This window comes from Hesperophylax consimilis, chromosome 19 (genome assembly GCF_061612785.1).
Source record: "Hesperophylax consimilis isolate HC1 chromosome 19, BYU_Hcon_1.0, whole genome shotgun sequence".
Taxonomy (NCBI): Eukaryota; Metazoa; Arthropoda; class Insecta; order Trichoptera; family Limnephilidae; genus Hesperophylax; species Hesperophylax consimilis.
In genome coordinates, this window is record NC_142854.1 from 21,862,416 (window position 1) to 21,890,342 (window position 27,927).

The 27,927-nt window shown below is 35.0% G+C and overlaps 1 protein-coding gene and 1 pseudogene across 2 annotated transcripts in view; one reads left to right on the forward strand and one right to left on the reverse strand.

Annotated features, from left to right (window-relative positions):
* Positions 1-1,573: 1,573 nt before the first annotated feature.
* Positions 1,574-27,927, forward strand: part of LOC149414991 (uncharacterized) — a 31,227-nt pseudogene continuing 4,873 nt past the window's right edge. Inside the window, exons 1-2 of the transcript XR_016303853.1 lie at positions 1,574-1,724; positions 3,297-3,449. The product of XR_016303853.1 is annotated as an uncharacterized LOC149414991 (transcript). The remainder of the gene's footprint in view (positions 1,725-3,296; positions 3,450-27,927) is intronic.
* LOC149414992 (uncharacterized) lies at positions 22,079-26,981 on the reverse strand. Its single transcript, XM_089642879.1, has 2 exons — positions 25,378-26,981; positions 22,079-23,235 (listed from the first exon to the last, which is right to left on the reverse strand). Exons 1-2 carry the CDS (start codon positions 26,669-26,671, stop codon positions 23,216-23,218), a joined length of 1,314 nt encoding a protein of 437 aa, XP_089499005.1. The 5' UTR covers positions 26,672-26,981; the 3' UTR covers positions 22,079-23,215.

Genomic DNA, 27,927 nt, shown 5'->3' on the forward strand with positions numbered 1-27,927 from the left:
TATATGAAAATACATACAATAATTAGGTTGCATCAATAACTGCGAATTTGGATGAGTGCACCGGTAAAGGCCCTGTCATTACTTTTGATCCAAATTTTTACGCTATCTTTGAAAATTTTTGTGAATGACATGTTTTGATTTTATCAGGAAGAATGTTGTAAAGTCTTGTCGCAAGATATCTAAAGTTTCGTTGTCCAAAAGTAGTGTGCGTTACAGGAATTTGAAGTAAGTCTTTGTTATTGCTTCGAGTACAGCGAGTATTAGATCTTTTTTCGTAGAATGTATGTTTATTTGTGTATAGGTGAGTGAGTATTGTTTTTTGCGTATGTCTGCCGAACATCAAACTCATTCATAATATAAAAGATTAAGTTCGATTCAGTAATTAGAGGAAGCCTAAGAATTATTTTTATAATAGTTTTCTGTGCCTTTATGATTGGGTCTAGTGCAGATAAAGTTCCACCTCCCCACGCTATGATACCATACTCAATAATAGATTGACAGAGTGCAAAATAAACCATTTTCAAGTGTTGTGAGTTGAGGAAGTTTCGTATCGTTCTGAAGAAGTGCATGTTTTTTATTATTTTGTTTGCAATAATTTGAGTGTGAAGATTCCATCTGAGGTATGCCATTTGTAATTTGCGACAAGACTTTACAACATTCTTTCTGATAAAATAAAAATATGTCATTCACAAAAAAATTTCAAAGATAGCGTAAAAATTTTGATCAAAAGTAATGAATGATAGGGCCTTTACCGGCGCACTCATCCAAATTCGCAGCTATTGATTCAACCTAATTATTGTATGTATTTTCATATAATAGTAGGTATATTATTAGGACTATAAACGAACTTGGTAAATGTTGTATTGATATTTATGCTACCTAACTATTGAGTGTTCGTATTGTTATATAATTGTAGGTACGTAATAGTACTATAAATAAAACTTGGTAGATAGCTGCCTCAACACAGGCTAAGCCTAGTGAGGCGGGCTATGATAAACCTTAACACATAACTACATTAACATTTCTATTATTTACATTTATTTTACCTACTGTTTATATATTACTTTCCGTTGATAAAATTATACTCATCTAATTTATAATCCAATGTACATAAAACAGTCTTTCATGTATTTCTATAGTTATAGTTTGAAATTTTATCACAATAAAGATATTATTATTATTATCAGTTTAAACAGCATTCGCGATATAACACGAGAGACAAAAGAGAGTACATGAGTTTGTTTATTGTTCATTTACGGCCGCTGTCAAACATTAAAATCAAGCGATTAGTAAGTTCATCTAACCTTGACCCTGTTTGAACATCACAAAAGTCATTTTCGCTAATTCAAAAACAGCAAACCTTTTTCGTGGTACCATTGGTTAAGTAAATTTTGAAGAAGTAAGCATTGCTTACGAAACATATTGTTTTTTTGAAAAATAATAGCGGTTTTAAATAAGTGTTGATTCTTTTTAATATGAACTGTTCAAAGAGAGAGTTTTTGTTACTGTCCTTTCTTATTTTTTAGTCGAGAATAATAATCATTACACAACAGGACGCTATCACAGCAGTGCCATGGATTCCAACCCAAAGAGTGTTTCTATCAAAACTGAACCATGGTCACAGGAAGAAGGCTCAGGTGAAATGGCCTATAAGGATGTTGAAATCCACCTCCCGGATGTGAAGAAGGAATGTTTGCAGTATGCCGAAAGTGTTCAGCCAACTAGTAAGTTGCATTGCATATCACAGAAGTGTTTCCGATGCAAATAATCAGAACAGCTGCTTGTTCTTTACTTCCCCTATTGTCGTCCATACTTTTAATTTTTATAATAATAATTATATAGCGCAGTTCTGTGTTATTTCACTTCAAAATTTTACCTTTGGAATATTGCTTTACACGCAACTGATGATCTAAGAAAACGTTTAACTTATTATGCTCGCAAACAGTTCTTAATTCGTCAAATGTTGCCTCGTCATATTTTATTATTAAAGTAAATCAATCCACTCCAAAAATTCTCTTCTCAAAAGAGCGAAGCGGAGTTCTGTTTTAAGTCGACCGTTGATCATTTATGTACGTCTGTAAATTTGTTTGTATTTTCCGTTTCCAATGGTGTCCATTTTAGATTCTATCAATTGGAATAATCAAAACTATGGTACCTACCTACCTGAAGAAAATTTCATAATTCCTTATTGTAAATAAAAAAATGACACTTAAAATAATGGTTTATATTACGAACCTACTTGCTACTCACAAATCTTCTGTCTTCAGAGGAAATTGTGGTTTTGATTTATTAAATGAGAGAATTTATTGTTATTTTTGTATTAATGGACCTATCCATCATCTTTACATCTGTTTGTATAAAGAAGAGAGTCTGATTTTCATATCTACAAACAGTAGTTTAGAAGTTCAAGTGCGCAAAATGTCGGAACATCAATCTCGGAATAAAACATATTCAGAGATTGATGTTCCGACATTTTGCGCACTTGAACTTCTAAACAAGATGAAGGCGACTATCTACAAGAGATTTTGAAAATCTATCCCTATCTATAATATAAGATTTGTTTGACCATAACATTCTGTTTTGTTTTACCATGACAATTTCTGTTTCCGTTATGTTTTATTATTGTTATTCTTACAAAAATCATATACGATTACCATATTACAGGCATGAGCCTAGTATGGTAGTTGAAAATTTATTAAATACAACAAAAGATAAAAATAAGCGTTCAAAATCTAGAAAAAACTTGAACGTTAACGTGAAGCCCGGCCGACGCTGGATAATTCAGCTAGTATAATGAAAATTACTCAATTCTGTTGTGTTTCTCTTAACCTCTGGTTCAATGAACACTTGAACTCATGCTTTGAATTTAAGTGTCGTTTTCAAAAGAGTTTGTTTTAATTATTCAAACAAATGGTAAAGAACCTACTTATATAATTAAAATAAATCAACATTAAGTTATTTTATTTTCCAAATCTGAATCATAATGTTCCATGTTTTTCACTGTATTTAACGTCTTAGCTAGTTTAATGTATCGTTTACATTAGACATAGATTAATAAACATTTCAAAAACTTACTATCGTATCCATATTTCAGATGTAAATCGACATAATAAACCATCCGATTATTAATTTTTATGTGATGGGAATTTGAATTAGCTTAGCTACTACAAAGTCGGAAAGTATATTGTCAGTGGGATCTTTATTAAACTATATAAAACAATCTAACAAGAAATAAAAATAATCATGCACATAGCTTTCATGATATATATTAACATTTTGTTGTTGTTCTGTTTAAGGTAGCATTAATGTGGAGACTATACCCATTAAGGAAAACCCAGGACCCCGAGAAGAAGATGGAGGAAGAATCCCTTATACAGAAATAGATATATACCTGCCAGATGTGAAAAAGGAATGCTTAGAACATTTTGAAAATATTACCAAGACTGCAGGTAAAATACTTTTTTTCGGTCTGAATCAGTTTTGATAATCTTATCGTTTTATTGTAGATACCGACTTATTGAGATTTATCTGCCATCTTTTACAAATAAAATAATGATCCTGAAGACACATACAGAAAAACCTCTTTCATGTCTCCATTGTAACTCCTGCTCAAACACAAATCAGATTCAACAATGCACTTACGCACCCATACTTGCGAAAAACCTTATTCATGTCTCCATTGTAACTACATACTTCTGCTCATAAAAATCAATTTTAAAAAAGTACTTACTCATACTGGAGAAAAACCTTTTTTATGTTCCCATCGTAACTTTCTGTGCTCATAAAAATCAATTTTAAAAAGGTACTTACGCATACTGGAGAAAAACCTTATATATGTTCCTACTGCAGCATTTCATGTTTTAAATGCTGTATTTAATACATCTCATTCTTACCCATACTGGAGAAACATTTTATACATGTTCCCATTGTACCTACTCCTGTTACGTTAATCATCTTTAACACTTCACTTTCGCTCCCATACAGGAGAAAAACCTTATTCGTTTTCCAATTCCAACTTCCAACTACTGTTCATGCAAGTCAGGGTTGACAGTACACTTGCCCACCCATTCTCGAGAAAAACCCTATTCATATTCCCATTGTAACTACTCCTGCTTAAGCAAGGGAAATTTAAAGACACATCAACGCACCCATACTGGAGAAAACCTTTTTCATTTTCCCGTTGTACCCACTCCTGCTCAAGCGAGGTATATTTGAGGGTACACTTACGCACCCATACCGGAGAAAAACCTTATCCATGTCCCCATTGTAACCTCCTATGCTCACAGAAGTCAGATTTAACGGTACATTTACGCACCCATATTGGCGAAAAACCTTCATTATGTCTTAAAGTTCAACAGCTCGGCTGTGGAACGAACTGCCGGCCTCTGTGTTTCCTCCCTCCTACAACATGGGACTCTTCAAGACCCATGTTCACTCCTTCCTCTCCACAAAAAGACCCTCCACACAGCATCCCCAAAGATGACATAGGCCCTGAGGGAAATTATTTTCTTCAGGGCCTCCTGTGTGGAGTAAATATAAAAAATAAAAAATAAATGTCTCCATTGTAACTACTCCTGCTCACACAAATCAATTTTAAAAATGGATTTATTCACTCATACTGGAGAAAAACCTTTTTTTGTTATTTGTTTTTGGGGTGTCATGCCATGTTGCGCTAACTTCTTCTTTAGCCAACGTTGTCGGAAAAGTTGGCTAAAGAAGGCGTTAACGCAACACGGCACAACACCCCAAAAACAAATAACAAAAATACTTTTGACTGCGTAAATCTTAAAACCTTGTTCATGTACATATTAATTTTTTTATAAATTTTATATAAATAAAAAATTAAATAAATAAATTGTAACTACTCCTGCTCACGCAAGTAAAATTTAACGGTACACTTACTGCACCCATAACGCACCTTAACATACTGGAAAAAAAACTTATTCATGTTCCAATTGTAACCACTAATGCTCATACAAGTCAGTTTTAACGATACACTTATCACACCCGCACTGGACTAATTGTTTATTTCCTTATTTGAAATTTAAAAAAAAATTCCTATAAAATATTTTATGTTTTATAATTACTATATAATTAAGTACCATATAGGTATTTAAGTTCCTACTTACAAATCTTAATTTTCTGTTGATTTATTAAATTAGCTTAAATTAGAAACGTACTTTTTTACATACTCGTATATAATACTCACACAACTAATATATCGCAGAAATTAATATTAATGCTACGATTTATCTATTATCGTTCTATTTGGTTCTTAAAGACACAATGACATTGAATTAAATACCCATTATAATAATATAATTAATTGTGCAAGTAGTTATAGGAACTTAATTACATAACTGATTATCAACTGACATAATTTTGTAAAAAAACTGGAAAAGGGTGGATAAATGTCTGGTTCATAGCAGGCATTGCGTCTCTTAACTCTGCTAGACATATTCTCCATCATTGCACAAGCAAAATTTTCGCAATACAATGAGCGGTTCAAATTTAATCTTATTTTTATTATTACTTTTTTTCGACATTTCTTTTTATGTATTATGGCAAACATAATTATGTGTATACACTTAATTTATTATAAATAGGGGTTAGATGTGAATTCAAGTTGTCTTTATACTTGCCTGGTCACTATTAATTCCTAACTAGACATAATTCCTATTATGAACAATCAAAATTTTGAGTTAAATGGAAACATGTGTAATTTTTGTAGTTATTTTTCATTTAATTTATTGTCAATTTGTTTCCGATATTGTACTTAGTGTATGCTTAGAAAAAAGAGAAAAATTAAAGTAAGGAAAAATAAAAAATTGTCATATTGTTATGTTTTTAGGGTTCCATGTTAACCCAAAATAATTAAAATGCAACACACTTTTAAATAGTGATTGAAAGTCACGTGACTCTTGAAGCTGGTAAAACATCAACATTACAATTACATCAATTCTTTTGTGTTTTGTGTTTGTTTTGGCTTTTTCAACAAATGTAATTCTCACACTAAACCTTGTTATTTTGTCCAGTCGTTAGTAAATTAAGACTGTTTATGACACTTTAAGAATGATACTCAGAAAATATGATAAATGGGCATTTAAATAAGCCTTATTTTAATGCTTTTCTTATTTTAAACACTTATTGTAATGTTCTACAGCATGGCAAATGTTAATTAATACTTCCCAATACAAAGTCGCAAAAGCAAAAATTCACAACTACGGTCAACAAAACATATTAAAAAAAAAATTGCAAAAAAATATATATGCAATACGAAAGTATCACACCATTAACTTAATTCTGTTTTCATGGGAAATTTTGGTTTTGATTTATTGAATAATGAAATTTTAAATTTTTAACCTATCTATCATATTTACATCGTTTGTATAAAGAAGAGAGTCTGATTTTGGAATCCACTGTTTTATTCCGAGATTGAGGACATTTTGCACACTTGACGGCGACTATATACAAGAGAATTCGTAAATTTATCCCTTTCCCCTTTTCTCACCCCTGTAGAATTTTGACAGACCGAACGATTAGTCATAATAGACCGGATATAGTTTTACATGACAAAATTAAACTATAAAAATAACCTTTATCATTGATGTAGCTAATCCAGATTCCTCTAATATTAAAAAAAATCAATTTGTGAAAAAATAAGAAAATACACAGATTTTTTATTTTTTTATTTGGTACAATATTTTTTACATTTCATGTTTTCCAGTAATGTTGGCCTCATTGGGTGGCTTGCCCGTGCTGAGGCCTTCATTTTATAATAAGAAAATATAATCTACATAATACATTTAAAGAGAAAATAATACATTTAAAATATAATCTTGTGTGAGTGATGTGTGTTTATGTTGGTTTTGTGTGTTACGTGTAGGTTTTTTATTATTTTATGCTATGAAATTTTGGTAATATTGTCTTTTATTTTTTTAATCCATTTTGTAATTTTGTTTGTGAATTTATTTTTATTTTCCTCAATTTTAATTTCAAGTTTTACGCTGTTGAAAGCTTTTATAGCATGGTATTGGTAGTGTCTTTGTCCAAAGCTTGAATTTACTGTCTGAATTTTTATGTTTTCTTTGTACGCTTGTCTAACTAGTATGTTAGTGTTATTTTGTGTAGGTTGAAATTTTTTTTTTTTGTCAAAATGTAGTTTAGTAGTGTTTAAACTTATAATTGAAAAATGAGATTAAAAGAATTTATCATTCTCAGACTATAAAAAAAAACCATTTGGTTTTTCGGCTACTGGTATTATACCTAGCTCTCTCATTCAATATTTAGGCGTATTAGATCTGTCAAAGAATTTATTTATTTTATTTATGTAGAATTTACGGCACAAGTGCCATTTACATACAAAGTTTTTATTTTATTTTTATATATATATATATATATATATATATATATATATATCCCGCTACATTTGTTGCGTCCGACCCCTAAAAACTCCATGGCATTGTAGCGTCCACCGACTTACAGCGTCCGATATACGGACGCTGTAATGTTTTGACGTCAAAATTGGCCAGAACGATGCTTACCCCATGTAGAATCGTATGGCAAAAAATTTTGTGGAAGCGAAAAATCTCTCGGAATGTCTGGAAACGAATATTGAACGTTTGACATTTTGCCGACAGGTTCGCTACACAATGTATATATCGAGCAGTGTATGTTTTTATTCATTTCTACGATCTTGCCGCGTCCACGAAGTAATATAATTTTCGATACATAACGACGATCTTGCTGCGTCTACGCATTACGTCGATAGTATTGCGTCCTCGAGACCGATTACGAGTAGATATTATTTTATATACATATCGACGGTCGTACTGCATCCACACATTACGTCGATAGTATTGCGTCCCCATGGCCGTTCGCGAGTAGATATTATTTTGAATACATTACGACAGTCTTGCTGCGTCCACACATTACGTCGATAGTACCGCGTCCCCGTAGCCGCTCATGAGAATATACTATTTTTAACACATAATGACAATCGTGCTGCTTCCATGCATCACGTCGATAGTATTGCGTCCCAGTGAACGATCACGAGTAGATATTATTTTGAATATACGACGACGGTCGAAGGTAGATATTATTTTATATACATAACGACGGTCGTGCTGCATCCACGCATTACTTTGATAGTATTGCGTCCCCATGGCCGATCACGCTGAAATATTATTATGATTATGAGATTTGGTAACATTGGGTTAATTTACAACGATGCCGCTTGACATTCAGAACTAAGAAGCGTCCTGCGTGGTTTTTAATGCATAACGACGATCGTGCTGCGTCCACGCATTACTTCGATAGTACTGCGTCCCCGTGGCCATTCGCGAGTACATTGTTGTATATTATTTGAGCGTTTGGTTGGGTAAATCATCAGATTTGGCAACATTGGGTTAATTTACAACGATGCCGCTTGATGCTCAGAACTAAGAAGCATCCTGCGTGGTTTTTAATGCATAACGACGATCGTGCTGCGTCTACCCATTACGTTGGTAGTATTGCGTCCGTTCACGAAAAGATATTATTTTTAATACATATCGATATTAGTGCTCTATATCCACGCATTACATCGATAGTATTGCGTACCCGTGGCCGATCTAGATTAGGTATTATTTTTAATTAATGAAGACAATATTAGCGAAATTCAATCGAACATCTGAAACGGAAAAATCTGAAAAAGGCACTGTCACATTTGGGACTCGAACCCAGGACCTTTGGGTTTCCGAGCCGTGACCCTACCAACTGAGATAATGTGTCCCTATCTGATTCCGTCATATTTACTGTAATATACTTCGACTAAGAATTACCAACAGAGTGGAAGTTACTCCCAGTATCGCCCTGGTGTAAGACCACCATTCAGAATTGAAACGTTGCTCCAAGTGGCTTTAGCCGTGTTTAGTAACTAGATCTGAATAGCCAGGTACTTCCCCACCTTTCTCTTCCCCATCTCTTCCCCTTCAATATACCCCAATTGGGGATGCCATAGTCTCACTAGCTCCAGACGGGAGCAGTTGGGACTCTTGTGAGATATTCACTATAAAAATAAAACATACTTAATCTTAATTTTCTTAACGCATATTTTTATTGGCTGCTATCTTTATGTATCATTGCAGCATTCAACTCGAACTAAATGCTATCTGGATAGTGTCTTGGATACATTTATCAATTTTTAATTAATATGCAACACCTATTGACTTTTCTTCATGTCTAGGATGATAATTATTTTATATTATATCTCTACACTATGTTTTCAAAACTCGTATGAGCGGAGTTTACACAAACACACTATTTTACATTGAAATCATTATCGAACGAAGAACGAAACAATATTGTTTTTTGAAGAACATTCGGTGGTAGCGAAACCCGGTCGAAACAAAATATAAAAAATAAAAGTGGTGTTTACAAAGTTATTGTTAAATTATTATTTAATTGCAAAGAAAATCGATTTAAAATTCTCTAATACCACCTCATAACTTTTCTTATTGTTTCATATTATTTATTTTATTTCAGGGAAATCAACAGTTTACAATGTGGTTCATTAATACATGTGTAATTTACCTAACTAAGAAACCAATTACAGATTTCCTCAATATACTATTCTATTATGTATCTAAAAATTTAAACACTATACTTACAAGAACTAAAAAATACTAAATTTATCGAAGAAAACAAACACTTTGCTAAGTATTGGTTAAACCGGGAATCGAACCTGGTTATTAAATTGGCTAAGCTCAGATAAAATGGTAGAGAGATGAGGCTCGTGTACTATCAGGGGCGGGCAGCTTCTTTGGTCATCAGGCTCGTCCATCGGTTAGGAGGTCAAAGGGTAGGTTTATCACACAATAATAACACATGGGTAGTAAGGCACAAGGTATATTAATTGTCTCGAGAAATACAGGTTGACATAGATCTCCCTACTAACTCTCTCTACTAATTTGTGACGACCAGATAAAGCGTGGATTCTACATGAATTTACGAGAATTGAACACAAGAAAAGGGGGAAGGTTGAAAGCTTACGATTCGCCTTGAGATGTGGTACATCATGTTGACCCAGGTTTCCCGCGCTTAAAAAGCAGCGGTACTGATGGTGTGGTAATATGCACTCGGGATTTTACACGAGAACGGGACTCCATTGAGTTTAGTTCGAACCGAGATAATAAACATGATTGCTAGTTTGATGGCGAAATGTATCTAGTTAAACTGGAACGAGATCGCGTCCGTTATTGCGTAATCATGCAAGCCATGCCCGCGAGGGGTTTTCGCCATCGTGAGCGACCGTGTTGCTAAGACCAAGGTCGGATTTGCACTGCCGAAGCGCGCTTAGGGCCGCCCGTGTTGACCGCGAGCAGTGTGGGTGGTCCAAGTCGATCACGTATTTCGACCATCTGGTCGCGTGTGTCGCAACTAGTGAGGGGAAATTGGGGCTAGTGTGCATCCTTTTTATAGGGTAACTTGTATTACGTAACACATTCCCCCTCCGCCAGTAAAAGGCGACGTGGTAATGAAGCTTTAGGCACTAAAAATCCTCTTCATCTTGTCGTGAGGTGAGTAGAGAGAGAAAAAAACAGTGTTGATTTGCAAAAAAAACAAAGAGAAAAAAAAAATATGGTTATGCAATGGTGAAAAGACAAAATACAAGGTTATGCAGTGATGACAAGAACAACATACAAGGTTATGCAGAGATGACAAGAACAACATACAAGTTTATGCAGTGATGAAAAGACAACATACAAGGTTATGCAGAGATGACAAGAACAACATACAAGTTTATGCAGTGATGAAAAGACAACATACAAGGTTATGCAGTGATGACAAGAACAACATACAAGGTTATGCAGTGATGAAAAGACAACAACCTGACTCTAAAATTTCATTGGTCTGTAAGCTAAGTTTGAAGAGCGTAGTGTTTGTTGAGTACCAAGTAGACGTAATTTCACTGAAGTTATTTAAGTTACACTTTCACTGTAACTTGACCCATTTGAGATTGCACTCAAGTATCACTAGGGCCATAGAAATTGAACTGTGCTTCTTGGTTGTGGTTGAGAGATGGTGATGCTGAGGGCCAGAAGTGTCCGGGTTCTGATGTTGTACCAGCGTGAATTCCATTATGCTGATGTGGTGGGGCAGTGGTTGTCAAGGTGAAGTGAAGTTGGTAAAGACATGGAGTAATACCAGTAAGTTGATTGATGATCGATGCGTGTGATGGCTATTATGTTGAGTTTGCGCATCGGCAAGTGGTTGATTTGTACAATGGCCCGTAGTTGATTGCACGACGGCAAGTAGTTGATCTGTACAAATGGCAAGTGGTTGATTGCACAATGGCAAGTAGTTGATTGCACAATGGCAAGTGGTTGATTGCACAACGGCAAATAGTTGATTGCACAACGGCAAGTGGTTGTTGCTCAAACGGCAAATAGTTGATTGCACAACGGCAGGTGGTTGATTGCACAATGGCAAGTAGTTGATTGCACAATGGCAAGTGGTTGATTTGTACAAACGGCAGGTGGTTGATTGCACAATGGCAAGTAGTTGATTTGCAGGAACATAGCTAACCTTGAGCTGGCATGCTCTGAGGTTGGTTCTTTTGAATGTGGTTTGAATGATGAGACAACTTGATTTGCTACTGCACGCACGACTCACACCTAATTTGGGTGCGGTCGGGTGTTTTTGGTACGCAGAGATTGGAGAGAAGTGAGTGATGGAAGTGAAGGCGGCAAAGAAGTGAAGCTCAGCTTGCAGGTGATGAGGAGGGCTGCTGGTCTTCTTTTTAATCCGGGGACAGGTTATTATTATAGTCAAAATTCTTGAAGTTTACCTGCCTGGTAGACCAATGATGAAAAAACGTTTGGAGAGAAACAAATTGTGTTCAAGAGAAAAGACAAAAAGATAAAAAACGTTGTTGGTTAGAGAGGAGAGAGTAGAGAGAGATCTAGTGTGCTGACTATACCATGAGTATCCCGAGATTGGGGAGACAAAAACTATCACGTCTAGCGTGAGGTTACCTATTTGATTTACAAGGTACAGGTAGGTGGTTGTGCCGTAGTAACACCAAGTTTCTGAAAGAAGTTGGCCTTCCATGGCCGGTGTTAGCGCTTGAGCGATAACAACTTACGACTTTCAAAATTACAAGAAATGTGTTGATTACCTAGGAATGGGGTGAAAAGGAAATATTTGAAGCAAATTTCATGGATAAAGATTGTCTTAAAGACAGACGATACGCTATGTGCGTAGGGTACACCTTCCAGATTCATGAAATCAACCTCAAGAATAATGAGGGATGAGGAAAAAATGGCGTTGAGCGAGAAGGTCTGCTGGTGATGGAGCTAATTCTCCGTTCGATCTCTTTCAGAGAACGAAATGTGGTCAACCAGCAGATTTCTTAGCTCTTTACAAATATACATGAGTTTGATGGAAGGGTGAAGGATGGAGGGTTTGAGCAGCGAAAATTGATAGTGACTGAGCTAATTCTCAATTCGATCTCTATGTGAGGACGAAATATATCAACCAGCAAATTTCCTAACTCTTTACAAATATACATGAATTTGATGAAAAGGTGAAGGAGAATACACAGTAATAACAATCTAATCTTTCACGTGTATTTGGTGAAAGATTAGGGGTCGTTTTTAATCTTCTACAGTTTGTGAGAACATGACAGACCCTTGCTCAAGCTTCGCAAACCTGGGAGTTTTTCTTATTCGTCTCCCAGACAACGAGTTAGGTGGTTTTGTGTCACTGTCTCAATTAACTCCCACGACACGATACCTCATAACCAACAGTGAAGCTGATGGCTAGTCCATGGTCAATGGATAGTGGATGGTTCTTGGGTCCGCTTGACAAGAAGTCCACAGGTATCAGTTAGCGTAAAAAATTGCTGAATGCACAGCTTCATGTTTGTTTGAAGAGAACAAAAAAATTTCTCACTACAGTGAAGGACATTTCCCTCAGTGTCATGAGTAATACAAAAGGGTCCCAATTAAGGGCGACAAGTCAGGGTAAAATGATCTACGTCTGGTAGAACAAGTACATAGTGTCAATTTATTTAAAGAAAACAACAACAAGATATTGTATCGTTCGCACGAATCATGGTAAATATTATAACGTTTCCACGTCTCATGTAGAAATTGAACGAATTACGAAAGAACCCTAGTATTGAAAGGACGGTACAACATAGATATTTATAACCATTTATGGAACAAATTATCTCTTTGGCCACAGTATATGTAAGCCAGTAAAAAAGTAATTATAACGAACTTCTCGTATCACGGTAGATATTATAACATTCTCATGTATAGCGTTAGATTTTATAACGATCCCTCGTCTCATGGTGGATATTGTAACATTCTCATGTATCATGAAAATAACATATCAACGTTCAATAATAAAAAAGTACCATTTCAATACCGGAAAAAAGATACATACACAATGTCAAAAACAATCAAGTAGTGGCTATTGGTATTATCAAAAAGACGATGGCATAACCTTTGGTTGGGTTTATGCGTTTAGTTGGCAATAATACGAGACATATGCCTAAAGATGTCTTACGCGAGACACACAGTATAGCAGAAGAGACCTATTTGGTTTTACTAACTCTTTGCTTACAAAATGTTGAGATGGCATAACCTTTGGTTGGGTTTATGCTTTAAGTTGGCAATAATACAAAACATATGCCTATAAGGATGTCTTAGACAAGACATACATATAGCAAAAGAGACCTACTCGGTTTTACTCACTCTTTGCTTACAAAAAGGTTTGTAGTGGTTTATTTAAGACCTTTTAGGGTTTTACTTACTTAAAATGACCAAACACAAAACGGGGAACACACTTGGTGTTGCCAAAATTGCCACAAACACGAATGTTGTGAACTTTATGTTACAAGTAGATACAAGAGGCACCTAGAGACACAGGATGACTTAATATAAGTGACCTGGCTCGGTGTATTTGACAAGGCAAATTAATGTCATTTAAGTCAAAATATAGTACATAATATAACAAATTGGGGTCAGAAAGTTGAGATCTTAAGATTTTACATACTCAATGTGACCGAAAGGTGTTATTGTTATTGATGAGGAGGACAAAGCGGCGTTTGTTCTTCTTTACAACAACCTTTTTCAGAATTGACGTGTCAATATCAAATTCTGAAAAAACAACAAATTAGAGCAAATGGGAATATTGAGCGCCATTCAATTTTTTAGACAAAACTGAAAAAACTTTAAAAAAGGTAATTGTAACTTTTATTTGTTACACCTTTGTAAACATGAATCAAATGACGATACCAAACTGGAATTTACACACGCATTATGATTACAAGTTACAGGGGTAGAAAATTCACCTCAATTGGGTGTATGTTGCAAAGGGTCATTGTTTTATGTACGATGGAGCCCAATGGAACAAATGTGACGAACAAATGTGAAAGAACAATGTGAAAAAACAATGTGAAAAACAAAGAACATGAGAGAATTAAGAAAACATTTACATATAATGTTGTACGTGACTTTTTGTGGTAGTTAAGACAAAAAATAGTTATATACTTAGTGTCGTAAGTGTCAGAATGGTGACGACTAACAACTGATGTCCAGGGTCATGACTCCGGGAGCATCAATCGTTTTGGAGGTGGAAAAAATCTCTTGACTGGAATGATCAGTTCCAGAGAAGAATACGTACAAAATATGAGTACAATTTATATACATTACACGGTGAGGTGTGACAAAGAAACAAAAATAACAAAAGGTTTATACAAAAGAGCATAGTAGTACATGTATGGGTGAGAAATGATTAAAAAAAACCACAGTTGACACTTCTGTGTTTTTTGAAAAATGAGAAGGTTACCTTGCAGAGGTCGAAATGCGAGTTTTTATGAAACTTACGCGATGAGACATGCTGTTTGTCTGCACGAGGGCCAAATCTCGTGGGACAAAGGTAGAGCCAAAAGTTTGTTAGTTATGAGTGTAGTGACCTAGTGAAGGTGGTGTCCCTTGTGTCCACACTTCCTAGTTTGACAATATCTTTCACGTGGTAGTTACCGATGTGTTTACCAGAGGCGTCCGATAGGGTATATACTACATCTGAGATTTTTCTCAGCACTTTTGCTTTAACAAAGCGAGGAGCTAGTTTTGCAGAGAAGTACAAAGCACCTTGTGAGAGTGTGTTGTTGCGTCTCCAAACTGTGTCGTTTTCCTTAAAGGTAACATGTTTCCTGCGTAGATTGTGTCTGTTTGTGTCAGCAATTATACTGCCGGGTTGAAATTGCAGCCCTTTTATGTATTTCCTGTTGTAAAATGTTGCGTACTTAATCAGGACGTTTTTGGTTTTGTTGAAAGGAGAAATATTCCTGTCTTTTAATTCCTTTTCTAAACTTTGAGTACTTTGAGAGCAGATGTTGGCTATTATGCCTAAGGTGTTGTTGTGAGGATTCATTTTGTGGAAGTTGATTTAGACTTTGTGAGAAGAAAAAAGAATTGTCTGAGTGTGTGGCTGGTTGTTTTTCAAAAAAAAATACCAGGGGTTTGCTTGTGATGGTTGGTGAAGAATTTTGTGAAATTTTTCAAAGTCCTAGTATGGGAAAAAAAAATGGCCAGCGGTTTCCTTGTGTTTTTGATGGAAAAATCCCTGAGATAGTGCGTTTTTGAAAAATTTCCGAAAAATTTCAAAGTTTCAATTATGGAAAAAAAAAAATGGCCAGCGGTTTCCTTGTGTTTTTGATGGAAAAATCCCTGAGATTGTGCGTTTTTGAAAAATTTCCGAAAAATTTTCAAAGTTCCAATTATGGAAAAAAAAAAAAAAAAAAATGGCCAGCGGTTTCCTTGTGTTTTTGATGGAAAAGTCCCTGAGATTGTGCGTTTTTGAAAAATTTTCCGAAAAAGTTCAAAGTCCTAGATGAGTGAAGGAAATTTTTGAAAAAAAATTTCCAAGTCTTTGATTTGAGAAAAAAAACGGCCAGGGGTCTCCTTGCAATTTTAGTGGAAAAGTCCCTGAGATTGTGCGTTTTGAAAAAAAATTTCCGAAAAAGTTCAAAGTCCTAGATGAGTGAAGGAAATTTTTGAAAAAAATTTCCAAGTCTTTGATTTGAGAAAAAAACGGCCAGGGGTCTCCTTGCAATTTTAGTGGAAAAGTCCCTGAGATTGTGCGTTTTGAAAAAAATTTCCGAAAAAGTTCAAAGTCCTAGATGAGTGAAGGAAATTTTTGAAAAAAATTTCCAAGTCTTTGATTTGAGAAAAAAAACGGCCAGGGGTCTCCTTGCAATTTTAGTGGAAAAGTCCCTGAGATTGTGCGTTTTGAAAAAAATTTCCGAAAAAGTTCAAAGTCCTAGATGAGTGAAGGAAATTTTTGAAAAAAATTTCTTCCGAAAAAAATTTCAAAGTGCAGATTTCGAGAGAGTATTGTTTGTTTCTTTCAACAATTAATTGGAGGGTTGTTTGTGATTCGAGACAAATTGTCTGAATTTAAGCAGAACCAGTGTTTGGTTATTTACTCGTAAAGATTCCCTTTCCCTTGGACAATCGACAGGCCATTGCGGAGAAGCGCCGAGGGTCCGGGTTTACGTCAATCGCGAATCTCAATTATATGTAAAGGGTAAGTCGGCTTTCAAGACTTTTCTTTCAAAAAGGATACTCTACCCACCTTTATTACATATAAAGCGGAATTATCAAATGACAGAAGGGCGTTAGTTTTCCTTGTCTATGTATTTTGCAGAACGATGCTGGCTTATGGCTCCACTAACAAGGAATTTATTTTGTATCATGTACAAGATTTGAAACTGTTGAATTGTAGATTATTGTAGTTCATTCTCTCTAATAGTTGCACTTGGAAAGTAAACCATTGTGGTTTTGGATCACTATGTGATGTTTGAGATGTCCGAAAAGAAGTAAATGTTGGTTGCGCACCTTGTGATGGAATACCGGTACTTAAAATTTTGTCGAGTGACGATTCGTAAAACTTGTAATTTGACACCGAATGGTTTTAATGTGACACGGTTGTTTTAAATTTGACGCGATGGTTTGTAGAATAGCTAAGATTTATTGGAAGAAAACATTGTTATTCAAAGGTTAATACAAAACAAGGCATGAAAACAGAGTGAAGGAGTACAAGATTATTTCCAATTTGACCTCCCGATGGACGATTAATTACCAAAAAAAAACACGTTTTTGCGCCAGTGCTAAGTATTGGTTAAACCGGGAATCGAACCTGGTTATTAAATTGGCTAAGCTCAGATAAAATGGTAGAGAGATGAGGCTCGTGTACTATCAGGGGCGGGCAGCTTCTTTGGTCATCAGGCTCGTCCATCGGTTAGGAGGTCAAAGGGTAGGTTTATCACACAATAATAACACATGGGTAGTAAGGCACAAGGTATATTAATTGTCTCGAGAAATACAGGTTGACATAGATCTCCCTACTAACTCTCTCTACTAATTTGTGACGACCAGATAAAGCGTGGATTCTACATGAATTTACGAGAATTGAACACAAGAAAAGGGGGAAGGTTGAAAGCTTACGATTCGCCTTGAGATGTGGTACATCATGTTGACCCAGGTTTCCCGCGCTTAAAAAGCAGCGGTACTGATGGTGTGGTAATATGCACTCGGGATTTTACACGAGAACGGGACTCCATTGAGTTTAGTTCGAACCGAGATAATAAACATGATTGCTAGTTTGATGGCGAAATGTATCTAGTTAAACTGGAACGAGATCGCGTCCGTTATTGCGTAATCATGCAAGCCATGCCCGCGAGGGGTTTTCGCCATCGTGAGCGACCGTGTTGCTAAGACCAAGGTCGGATTTGCACTGCCGAAGCGCGCTTAGGGCCGCCCGTGTTGACCGCGAGCAGTGTGGGTGGTCCAAGTCGATCACGTATTTCGACCATCTGGTCGCGTGTGTCGCAACTAGTGAGGGGAAATTGGGGCTAGTGTGCATCCTTTTTATAGGGTAACTTGTATTACGTAACAACTTTGTAGCTTGACATTATACAAAATGAAACAAATACTTTGTTTTAAAAGACTTTATTTAATTTATATTTCGTTGACCGGTTTGGATTGAACACAAATATTGTGATAAATAAATATAAAGTGATTTAAAACAAAGTACGGTTTTATTTTGTAAAAATATAACGTTATTCAAGAGGGAGCTTATTATAACATGAGGTTATTATAACATAATATATGTCATTAGTCATTACATAATATAATAACATTTTATGCAGTTTGGTACACGTTTAATACATTTTAAATTGAGTTTTTAAATTTATTTTGGTTACATTGAAGATAGAATCAGAGAGAATGTTATTATACATATGTTGATCATATTCTTCTAAGACAAGCATTTTTATTTGAATTGGTTTTACAGTGTTTTTCTTTAAATAGATTACATGAGCGTGTGTGCCGTGTAGGTACTTTCAAATCAATGCTGTTTAATAAACTCCACATATTATGTTTCTGCGTATCATTTCTTGGTATTATTTATATCTAACCTGTTTTTATTACTTTTATTGTATTTTCTTGTAAGGTTATTAAGGACGGTTTGTTTCGGAGAATTTGAACAATTCATCAAATTTCAACGTTCATTTTCAAGTTCTGTGAAAGATTTTTTAAAGTTCTGTTTTAATTTCAGTTTTGTCAAGCACCTAGCCTATGATGGTATAATAACAGAACTTGAATAGGACTTTCACAAAACCCGGAAATGAACGTTGAAATTTGATGAATTGTTCAAATTCTCCGAAACAACCCGTCCTAAGAGTTTTTGTAATAATATTTGCAATATAAATATATGTAAAAATATATAGTTGTCCTCTCCTAAGCACAAGCATCTGATTTATCAGAAAAGTTATTGAAATATTACATAATATTATGTTGTAAATATTCTAACTCTAAAGATGTTAAGAAATAGATGTTAAAAAAAATAAATATATATTTTTATTTTTAACTTAATGATAGTAATAAGTTTAACTCATTAATTAAAATATTACAATTTGAGGTTGAACTAATTAAGTTAAATATAAAAACAGATATTATTATATTGAATACGTAACGACGGAAGTGCTTCGTCGATGGTATTGTATCCTCGTGACCGATCACGAGTAGATATTATTTTGTATACATAACGACGGCCGTGCTGCGTCCACGCATTACGTCGATAGTATTGCGTCCTCGTGTCAGTTTGCGAATATATACATTGTCATGTATTGTTTGAGCCTTTGGTGAAGCAAAACGGTAGATTTGGCAACATTCAGTTCATTTACAACGATGCCACGTAGCACTCAGAATTAAAAATCACCCTGCGCGGGTGGACATTTTTGTAAGATGGTTTACAGTAGACGGTAAATTGATGTCCCGATCTAAAAAGGTCCGACCGCCTTCTGCAATGGAGCGAACTGGCGAATTATGAAATGATACATTTTTATTCAGGATATCGTTGTAAAAATGATTGTCGCACGCCTGCGCCCAGTAGATACTTTGTATACAAGATGCAACAAGATATTCATTCAAAATTCTCACTATCAATAGACAGTTTTTTGTCAGGTCTGGTGTGTTTCTGGATGTCAAAAAAATAAAACATATATATATACGTATATTTTTTTTATATACCGCACAAGAGTCTCAACCGCTCCCGTCTGGAACAGCGAGATTGTGGCATCCCCAATCTGAGTACAAGGGTGAAGGTATTGGGGAGGGGAAGAAGATGGAGAAGATAAATGTAGAAAAGTACCTGGCTATTTATATCTGATCGCCAAACACGGCAAAAGCTTAGAAATAACGTTTCCATTCGGAATGGTGGTCTCACACCAGGGCGATACTGAGAGTATATTTCACTCTGGAACGTGATGCAAACACACTTTATATTATGTTTAATGTATTAATTGTGAAATAACACAAACAAATAAAAATTTATTTGCGCACGCCGGGTTTGACCGTCAGATTACGGGCTTCGGATTGCGAGTCGAGAGTCTTACCTCTCAACAACAGATGCTGTAATTAATTAATTAATTCACTATGAACGTGAAAACATCACTAGAAAAGTAAGAAATATATTTTTTTGTTTATTTATTTGTTAATTTATTTATTACACCTAATAGACGTTTAAATTCTAGTTTAATAGTTGAGTATCGCAATTATAAATTCTTCAAAATTAAAACAATAGAGAAAACAAAATACAATGAAAAAAAAAATGTTACAACAAAAGCGTATAATAAAATAAGATACATTGGTAAAAATGATAAGAAGTCTCACATAAGTAGATATTCAAAATAAACAAAAGATTGCAAAAATTATAGATGTCTATTTGTCTCGATATATAAAAGAATTAAAATAAACAATATTTATATTGATTATTTTTAAGGTGAAATATATCCCCCATATCAGAATGTCATGTAATCCTAAGGGGTTTTATAATATAAGGCGCATAACAACGGCCTAAATGTACCTTTTGAAACTCTCAAAACAAATCCAAGAGTCTTAAGGGCCTTATATACGGAAGATGCAAAAATTAAATCGACCTTCAAAACGCCATGTAACAAGCAAATAATATACACTCGGACGCAAGAATAAATTATACAGTATGGACGTGAAACCTTTATTAGAATAGTCAGCAATATACGGAAGACGTAACAATTAAAATAGAGTGAACGGACGTGAAACCTATATTAAAAGGAACCTTCAATATACAAAAAATATACACCCGGACGTGAGTATGTACGTGACGCTAGAAATGTATGAAAGTGTAATAAACATCAAAACCTGCATTATTATGAATATTAAAAAAATATGATACTAGCGATTATCGTGAGTAAAACATAGTGCAATATTCACAAAAACAATCTAAAAAAAAGAACTAGAAGTGCTGGACGCCAAAAGACGGATTTACGCACGGACGCAATAAATGTTGTGGGACCTATATATATATATATATATATATATATATATATATAGTGCGGTATTAAATTTCGATGAGAAAAATTAAAGAATTAAATTAAGTTAAAACAAAACAAATAAAATAACAGTAAAGAAATAAGCAATGACAATAGCCTGTTATGTAGGGACCTCATTAAAATAAGTGGCGGTAAAATGTGTTATTAGTTCAGCTTTATACTTTACAAGGGGAATATTAAAAGTATCTGCGATTTTAGCATAAAAGTTCCCAAGTGTGTGCAATCTATTTATAACTGAGTTGTATTTATTTATTTATTTATTTATTCATTTTTGGGAAATCAACAGTTTATATTTTTACAGATTGTACATAAGTAAAATAGCCAAAATAAAACCAATTACGGATTTCCTCCTTGTGACTTTACGTAAGACAGCATTAGAAGAAATAATTAAATTTATGAGAAATGTGAAGTTATAATTATATAAAATAAAAGAATTATATAAAATAATAGAACAAAATAATACAACAAAAATAAAGGGGAAAAAAAACTAAAATTTATATAAAATAAAAGATTATCGATACATTGGTAACCATAAGAATACAAACAATATTGTGCATATAAATCATATCATAACCATAACCATAAGAAGGTAGGTTGTAGTCTCCCACTATAATGAAACTGTCATTATTGTTATCCGTCATAATCTGTGATACTTTGTTTATGTGAGAAGTAATATTTATAAGATGTTTATTGTCAGGTGGGATGTACGAAGTATATATGTGATTTTTTTTACCAGGAAGTGATATAGTTACCCATGTGTCTTCCGCTTCAGAATCCCATTCTAGTTTTTGATCAGAAATTAATTTACTTTTGACTGCAATTAAAACTCCACCACCGCGATTTTGATTGAGGTTATGATAATCTCTATCTCGTCTGTAAATATGGTACCGTGGATCGAAAAGTTCCTCATTAAAGATTGAATTGTTAAGCCATGTTTCACTGAGACATATAATGTCATAGTTGTTTAATAATACATTTTGAAGAAAAATATGTGTCTTGGTTCTGAGATCTCTTAAGTTTTGATAGTATAATTCTAAAGATTCCATTGTATTAAGTATATAGTGCAGTTAATATAAAGTTGCTGGAAAGTTAGTTGATGGAAATATTGTATGTTTTTAGTTTTTCTAGATCATTGTTAAAAATTGGGGATGATCCTTTTTGAATAAAAACTGGTTTTCTTGATACCACTTTACATTTATTTCAAACTATTGAAACAGGTACAATATTTATAAAGAAACTGTGCGTATAACACTGCTACGATCGCTCTGACTTATGAGCTTGTTTATTATCGAGTTATTGTTGAGAAAAGAACGAAAAAACACATAATGCGAGCCTTTTTAAAGACTTCAAAAAACCACCACATGTAAATAAAACATTTGTCATTGTGATATCTAGCAGTAAAAATGAAACCTGCTATACCGACCAAATTGACACTATTTTCTAAGCAAGGACTCACACCATTTTGGTTAAACGTAGTAACTTCAAATTTCTAGACTACAGATGTCGGTAGCCTGCAAAATTGAACATATTGCCAGGGGGCGGGATTCAAAAATTGCACTAAATTTTTGAATGATAATCTATTTAAAAATAAACTATAAAACAAACAGAATAAACTAAAAATTCTTAATCTAAATATACCACAAAAATACTAACAAAATAATTCAAAATAGCAGAAGTTAACAAAATAAAACCCCCTTTTTTTATGCCCTGCTGGTAAACTTATAAATTTAACTGTATAAATGCTGTTGAATTACTCTATTAATAAACTAAAAATAACTAGAAAATTATTAATCCTATTAAATAACCAAAAAAAAATTCAAAAATGACTAAATTACACACGTCTGCATACTAATTTTTACATATTTAAATAGTTCAATAACACAAATAATATAGTTTACACTGAACACAACACAATTATTGTTCTTTTTTTTTTTTCTTTCTTCTCAGGTCTTCTGCTTGATCCATCCAAGGTGGAGTCGAGAAGATAAGCATCATAGTGTAATGTACATAATCAATCCTTGGTAAGGTCCGGGACGTCAATTACAGGTTTAGTGTCTGAATCCAGGGGCATCAGACATATCTTTGTGATGGGCCTCACAAAGACTCCTTGAGGTGTTTTTAGGGTAACAACTCGTACTACTCCATCCGCTCCAGGGTGTGTATGCAGAATTCGGGCCATTTTCCATAAAGGTGGAGGTAAATGATCTTCCTTTAAAATCACCAGATCGTCTTTTTGCAGTGCCCGTTGAGTGCTGGTCTGCCATTTAGTTCTCTTTTGTAGTTCCATCAGGTAATCTTGCTTCCATCTAGACCAAAAAGATTGAATTAGCGAACTGATCCTCTGATATTGAGTTAGTCTGTTGTCCGGTATCGCCCGGACGTCTCTCTCAGGAATGATACAGGATTCAGTGCCTATAAGGAAATGGTTTGGGGTAAGAGGTTGGTAATCATGGATGTCGTCGGATAAGGAAGTTAATGGACGGGAGTTCAAACAGGCCTCAATCTGACAAATTAAGGTATATAAGAGTTCAAATGTTAATGAAGAATTGTTAGTGATTCTATATAAATGGAATTTTGCTGATTTTACTGCTGCTTCCCACAAACCTCCCTGATTAGGGGCTCGAGGGGTTATGAACTTCCACTCAATACCTCTGTTCACTAAATAATTTTGAATATTGTCGTTGTTTTCCCTCAAGCTGGTGTACAGCTCTTTGAGTCTGCTGCTAGCTCCTTTAAAATTACTAGCATTGTCGGAAAAGATCTTTTCAGGTTGTCCCCTACGGGATATAAACCTTTTTAAGCTGTTCAAAAAAGCATTGCTAGATAAATCCGAAACTAATTCCAAGTGAACGGCCTTGGTTGAGAAGCAAATAAAGATACATAAATACGATTTTGCGAGGGAAGCCTTCCTCAGCGTCCCACTTTTAATTAGAATTGGTCCGGCGTAATCTATTCCGGTGATAGCGAAAGGACGACTCGGCGTAATTCTTTCGGGTGGCAAATTTCCCATGATTTGATGACCGGTTCGGGGACGACATCGCCTACATATATTAGACCATCATGTAAGAAGGGATTAAGAGATTTTAAATTACTTTTCTTGTTGACGATGCCATGGTTTTTTAATTCTTTCAATTCCTTTTGAAAGGCGTGTATTTGAGCTGATCTCAATAGACATTTCAAGCTTGATTCCAATTCGGCCACACTTAAATTGTCTGAAATTTTACCCTTAACACTTCTGCAGTTATTGACAAATCGCAATACATACGCAGTAACTCTTTTCAATTTAATAAATGATGAGAATTTTTCAAATATCTCCCATTCTTGAATATCTGTGGATAATAGAATATTTTTGCCTTTGAGTTCAGGAGGGTTTGAACACGAAATATTTGATATAGGCCAAGCGTTGACTCCCTCGGTCAACCAACTTGGTCCATTCCACCATATTGCAGAATTTATCAATTTATCTGTAGTGGTTCCTCTTGAAAGTATATCTGCTGCATTGTCGGCTGATGATACATGTCTCCATAGATCTGGATCACTAAGTTCTTGTATTTCGGCTACTCGGTTTGCAACGAAAGTAGCCCATCTCGTAGGTTGACCTTTCAGCCAGCACAACGTTATCATGGAGTCACACCAATAATGTGTGTCGATCTCCACTATATTTAACGCTTGTTTTACGTTTTTAATTAATTTAGCCAGTAGCACAGCACTACAAAGCTCCAACTTGGGCAGGGAAATACACTTCAATGGCGCCACTCTTGATTTGGACGTTATTAAATGTGAATGCCGCTTACCGACATGGTCCACTGACACCATGTAAACGCAGGCTCCGTAAGCTTTCTCAGATGAGTCGCAAAAACCGTGTAGTTGTAGATATGTAGATTGCCTGCAAATAATTTTTCTTGGTATTTTCAACACATTTAGTTGAATTAATTCTTGAAGGTAGGACCTCCAGGGTGCTAATATTTCATTAGGCAATGGATCATCCCACGCTGCTTTAGACTGCCATAACTTCTGCATTATTAATTTGGCTACAACTATAATCGGTCCTAGAAGACCTAATGGATCGAAGGTTGATGCGATGCAAGATAATATCTGTCTTTTACTCTCGGTTCGACTTGATGGTTTCATTAATACATAAGAAAAATAATCAGATTCATTATTCCATATTAATCCTAATATTTTCTCAGTCTTTGGATTGTCAGTAATAATTTTTTCAGAATTGCCTGATTCGGCAATCTTAGCTTGGCCCGACTCGGCTGACAACTCCAAGACATTGGACCTCCATTTCCTCAAGGTCATCCCCGCAGACAAAAAGATGTTGATTAATTGCTCTTTTAACTCTCTACAGGATTCCATGTCATCTCCTCCGGTTAACAAGTCATCCATATAGAAGTCATTTTCTATGACCTGACTAGCTCTAGGAAAATTTATATTGTTATCCATACCAATTTGCCGTAGACTTCTAGTGGCTAAGAAAGAGGAAGGCCCCAGACCATATGTGACTGTCTTCAGACGGTAATGCTTGAGCACCTCCTGCGGCGACTCGCGCCACACTATCTTCTGCAGGTCACGGTCCGCTTCACACACGTTAATCTGGCGGTACATCTTCTCGATGTCAGCCGTCAGTACTACTTGATGTTTCCTGAAATGCAATAGTTGGGTGTATAAGTCCTTTTGTATAACAGGTCCTGTCATCAAGGCGTCATTGAGAGAAATTCCATTTGAAGTTTTGGCGGAGCCGTCAAAAACGACCCTCACTTTAGTAGTAGTGCTTGATTCTTTTGTCACAGCGTGATGAGGTAAAAAATAGGATTCACGATCCCCCTTTGACTGGTCACACACCTCCATATGACCTAATTCCTCATATTCACGCATGAATTGTATATATTGTGTCTTCAATTCGGGATTTGACACAAATTTTCCTTCTAAATTTTTAAATCTTTTTTCAGCAGTGAGCAATGAACTTCCCAGCTGATCAATGCATGCTCGACGCGGTAAACTTACTACGTATCTACCGTCGTCTTGTCTAGTATGAGTACTAGCAAAACTGGCTTCACAAGCCTTTTCTTCATGATTTAGAATCTTAGTGGGATTAATCTCCTCCAATTTCCAAAATTTTTCTATTTGGTGACTTATTTTATTTATAGATAAATTACAACAATCTGATACAGGCCTTTGCTTTGGGTACATGTGGATTGGTCCTGATATGATCCATCCCAGTTGCGTACGTTGAAGTGTTGGTCCCGATTCGAGTTTCAATCTATCGTTGGTTAGGATTTCCCAAAAGCTCTCCGCGCCCAACAGGATGTCGATGGGTGCAGCTATATTGAAGTTCGGGTCAGCTAGCTCCAATCCTCGTGGTAACTTGAAGTCTTTTTTCGCCATTGTCACTTGTGGTAAATTTGTTGTAATCTCCTGTAAAATCAGACATGATATTTCACTTTTATAATCAGTATGAAGCGAATTCATCTCCACTGAAATTCTCTTTTTTATGTGAGTGATGTTATTATGGATCCCAGAAACGGGTTTGTTTATCAATTCACATGGTAAATTTAATTTATTAGCAAATTCTGCTCTCATAAAATTTGACTGGGCCCCTGAATCAATCAGAATGCGGGCTTTAAAAATTTTATTGTTACTACCCACAACTCCTATGTTGGCAGTTGACAATAATATTATTTTTTCTGCTTTATCCAATGCAGAAAAATTCGATACTGAAACCTCGTTATCAGCATCCATATTGGAGGCCTCCCGCAGAGGTACCTCATTGTGTAGTAAGGTGTTGTGATTATCTTTGCCACAACGCCTGCAAGAAAAGGTTGCCTTGCAACTCTGTGCCTGGTGACCCACCTTTAAACATTTAAAACAAGCTTGGATTGATTTCGTAGCATCAATCCTCTCATGTAATTTTAATTTCAGAAATTTTTTACAATAATAAATATGGTGACCTTTCTCGTTACAATAAATGCAGTTGTTAGCCTTTACCGCTAAAAATACTGATGAATCTTTTTTGCAATTATTGTTGCCTAGTTGTGTTTTATGTAAGCTAGAAAATTTTTTCTCAGAAGCGTTCATCAGTTCCAATACTTGGGCTCTAGCAGATAAACATTTTAAGAATTCCTTTAACGTCGGTAATTCGTCTTGTAATATATATTGTTCCCAATTTTTTCGGGTAGCTGTGTCTAATTTATTTGATATTATATAAATAACCAATGGATCCCATTGATCTACCTTAACCCCGATATTTTGTAATGCCTTTAAACTAACGTTTGTTTCATCAATTAGATACCTCAATGCTACAGGCTCTTCTTGTTTCGTGTCTTTTAATGAAAATAGAGCTTGGATGTGTTTATGAACGGTAGTTCTTAAATTTGAATAACGTTCATTTAATAATTCCCAAGCGGAAATGTAATTTAATTCAGAAATTTCTAGATTAGCAATTATCTTTAATGCGTTTCCCTTTAAAGTTGATTGCAAATAAAAGAATTTTTGTACGTTGCTTAAATTACTATTGCTATGGACTAAAGTTTTGAAGGTTTCGACGAAATTAACCCAATTTTTCTGATCGCCATGAAATTCCCGTAATTGGAGGTTGGGTAGTTTAATTTCCACCTTACTTTGATCGACGGATTCGATCGCGCCTTTGGCCGTTGCCAAAACTGAGAAATATTGGTTTTCGAAAGCTTCTCGTTGACTATAATTTTCAATTTCGTCTGAATCCGGTAACATTTCAATTTTCTGTTGAACTGCTTCGAATTCATCTAACAATGATTTCACCCGCTCATATCTTAATTTAATTTCATTTACCGACAATGCATTTAAGGAATCCGCGAATCGGGTTAGTTTTCCTTTGATTACGCCGCGTTTGTTTATTAATGACTTCATATTTTCCATTTTTAATTATATTTTGTTAATATCGGTTGACAATTATTTTAATTTAGCAAACACCCGTTTGAAAGAATACCACGACAATCTTGACAATACTATTTGAGAAC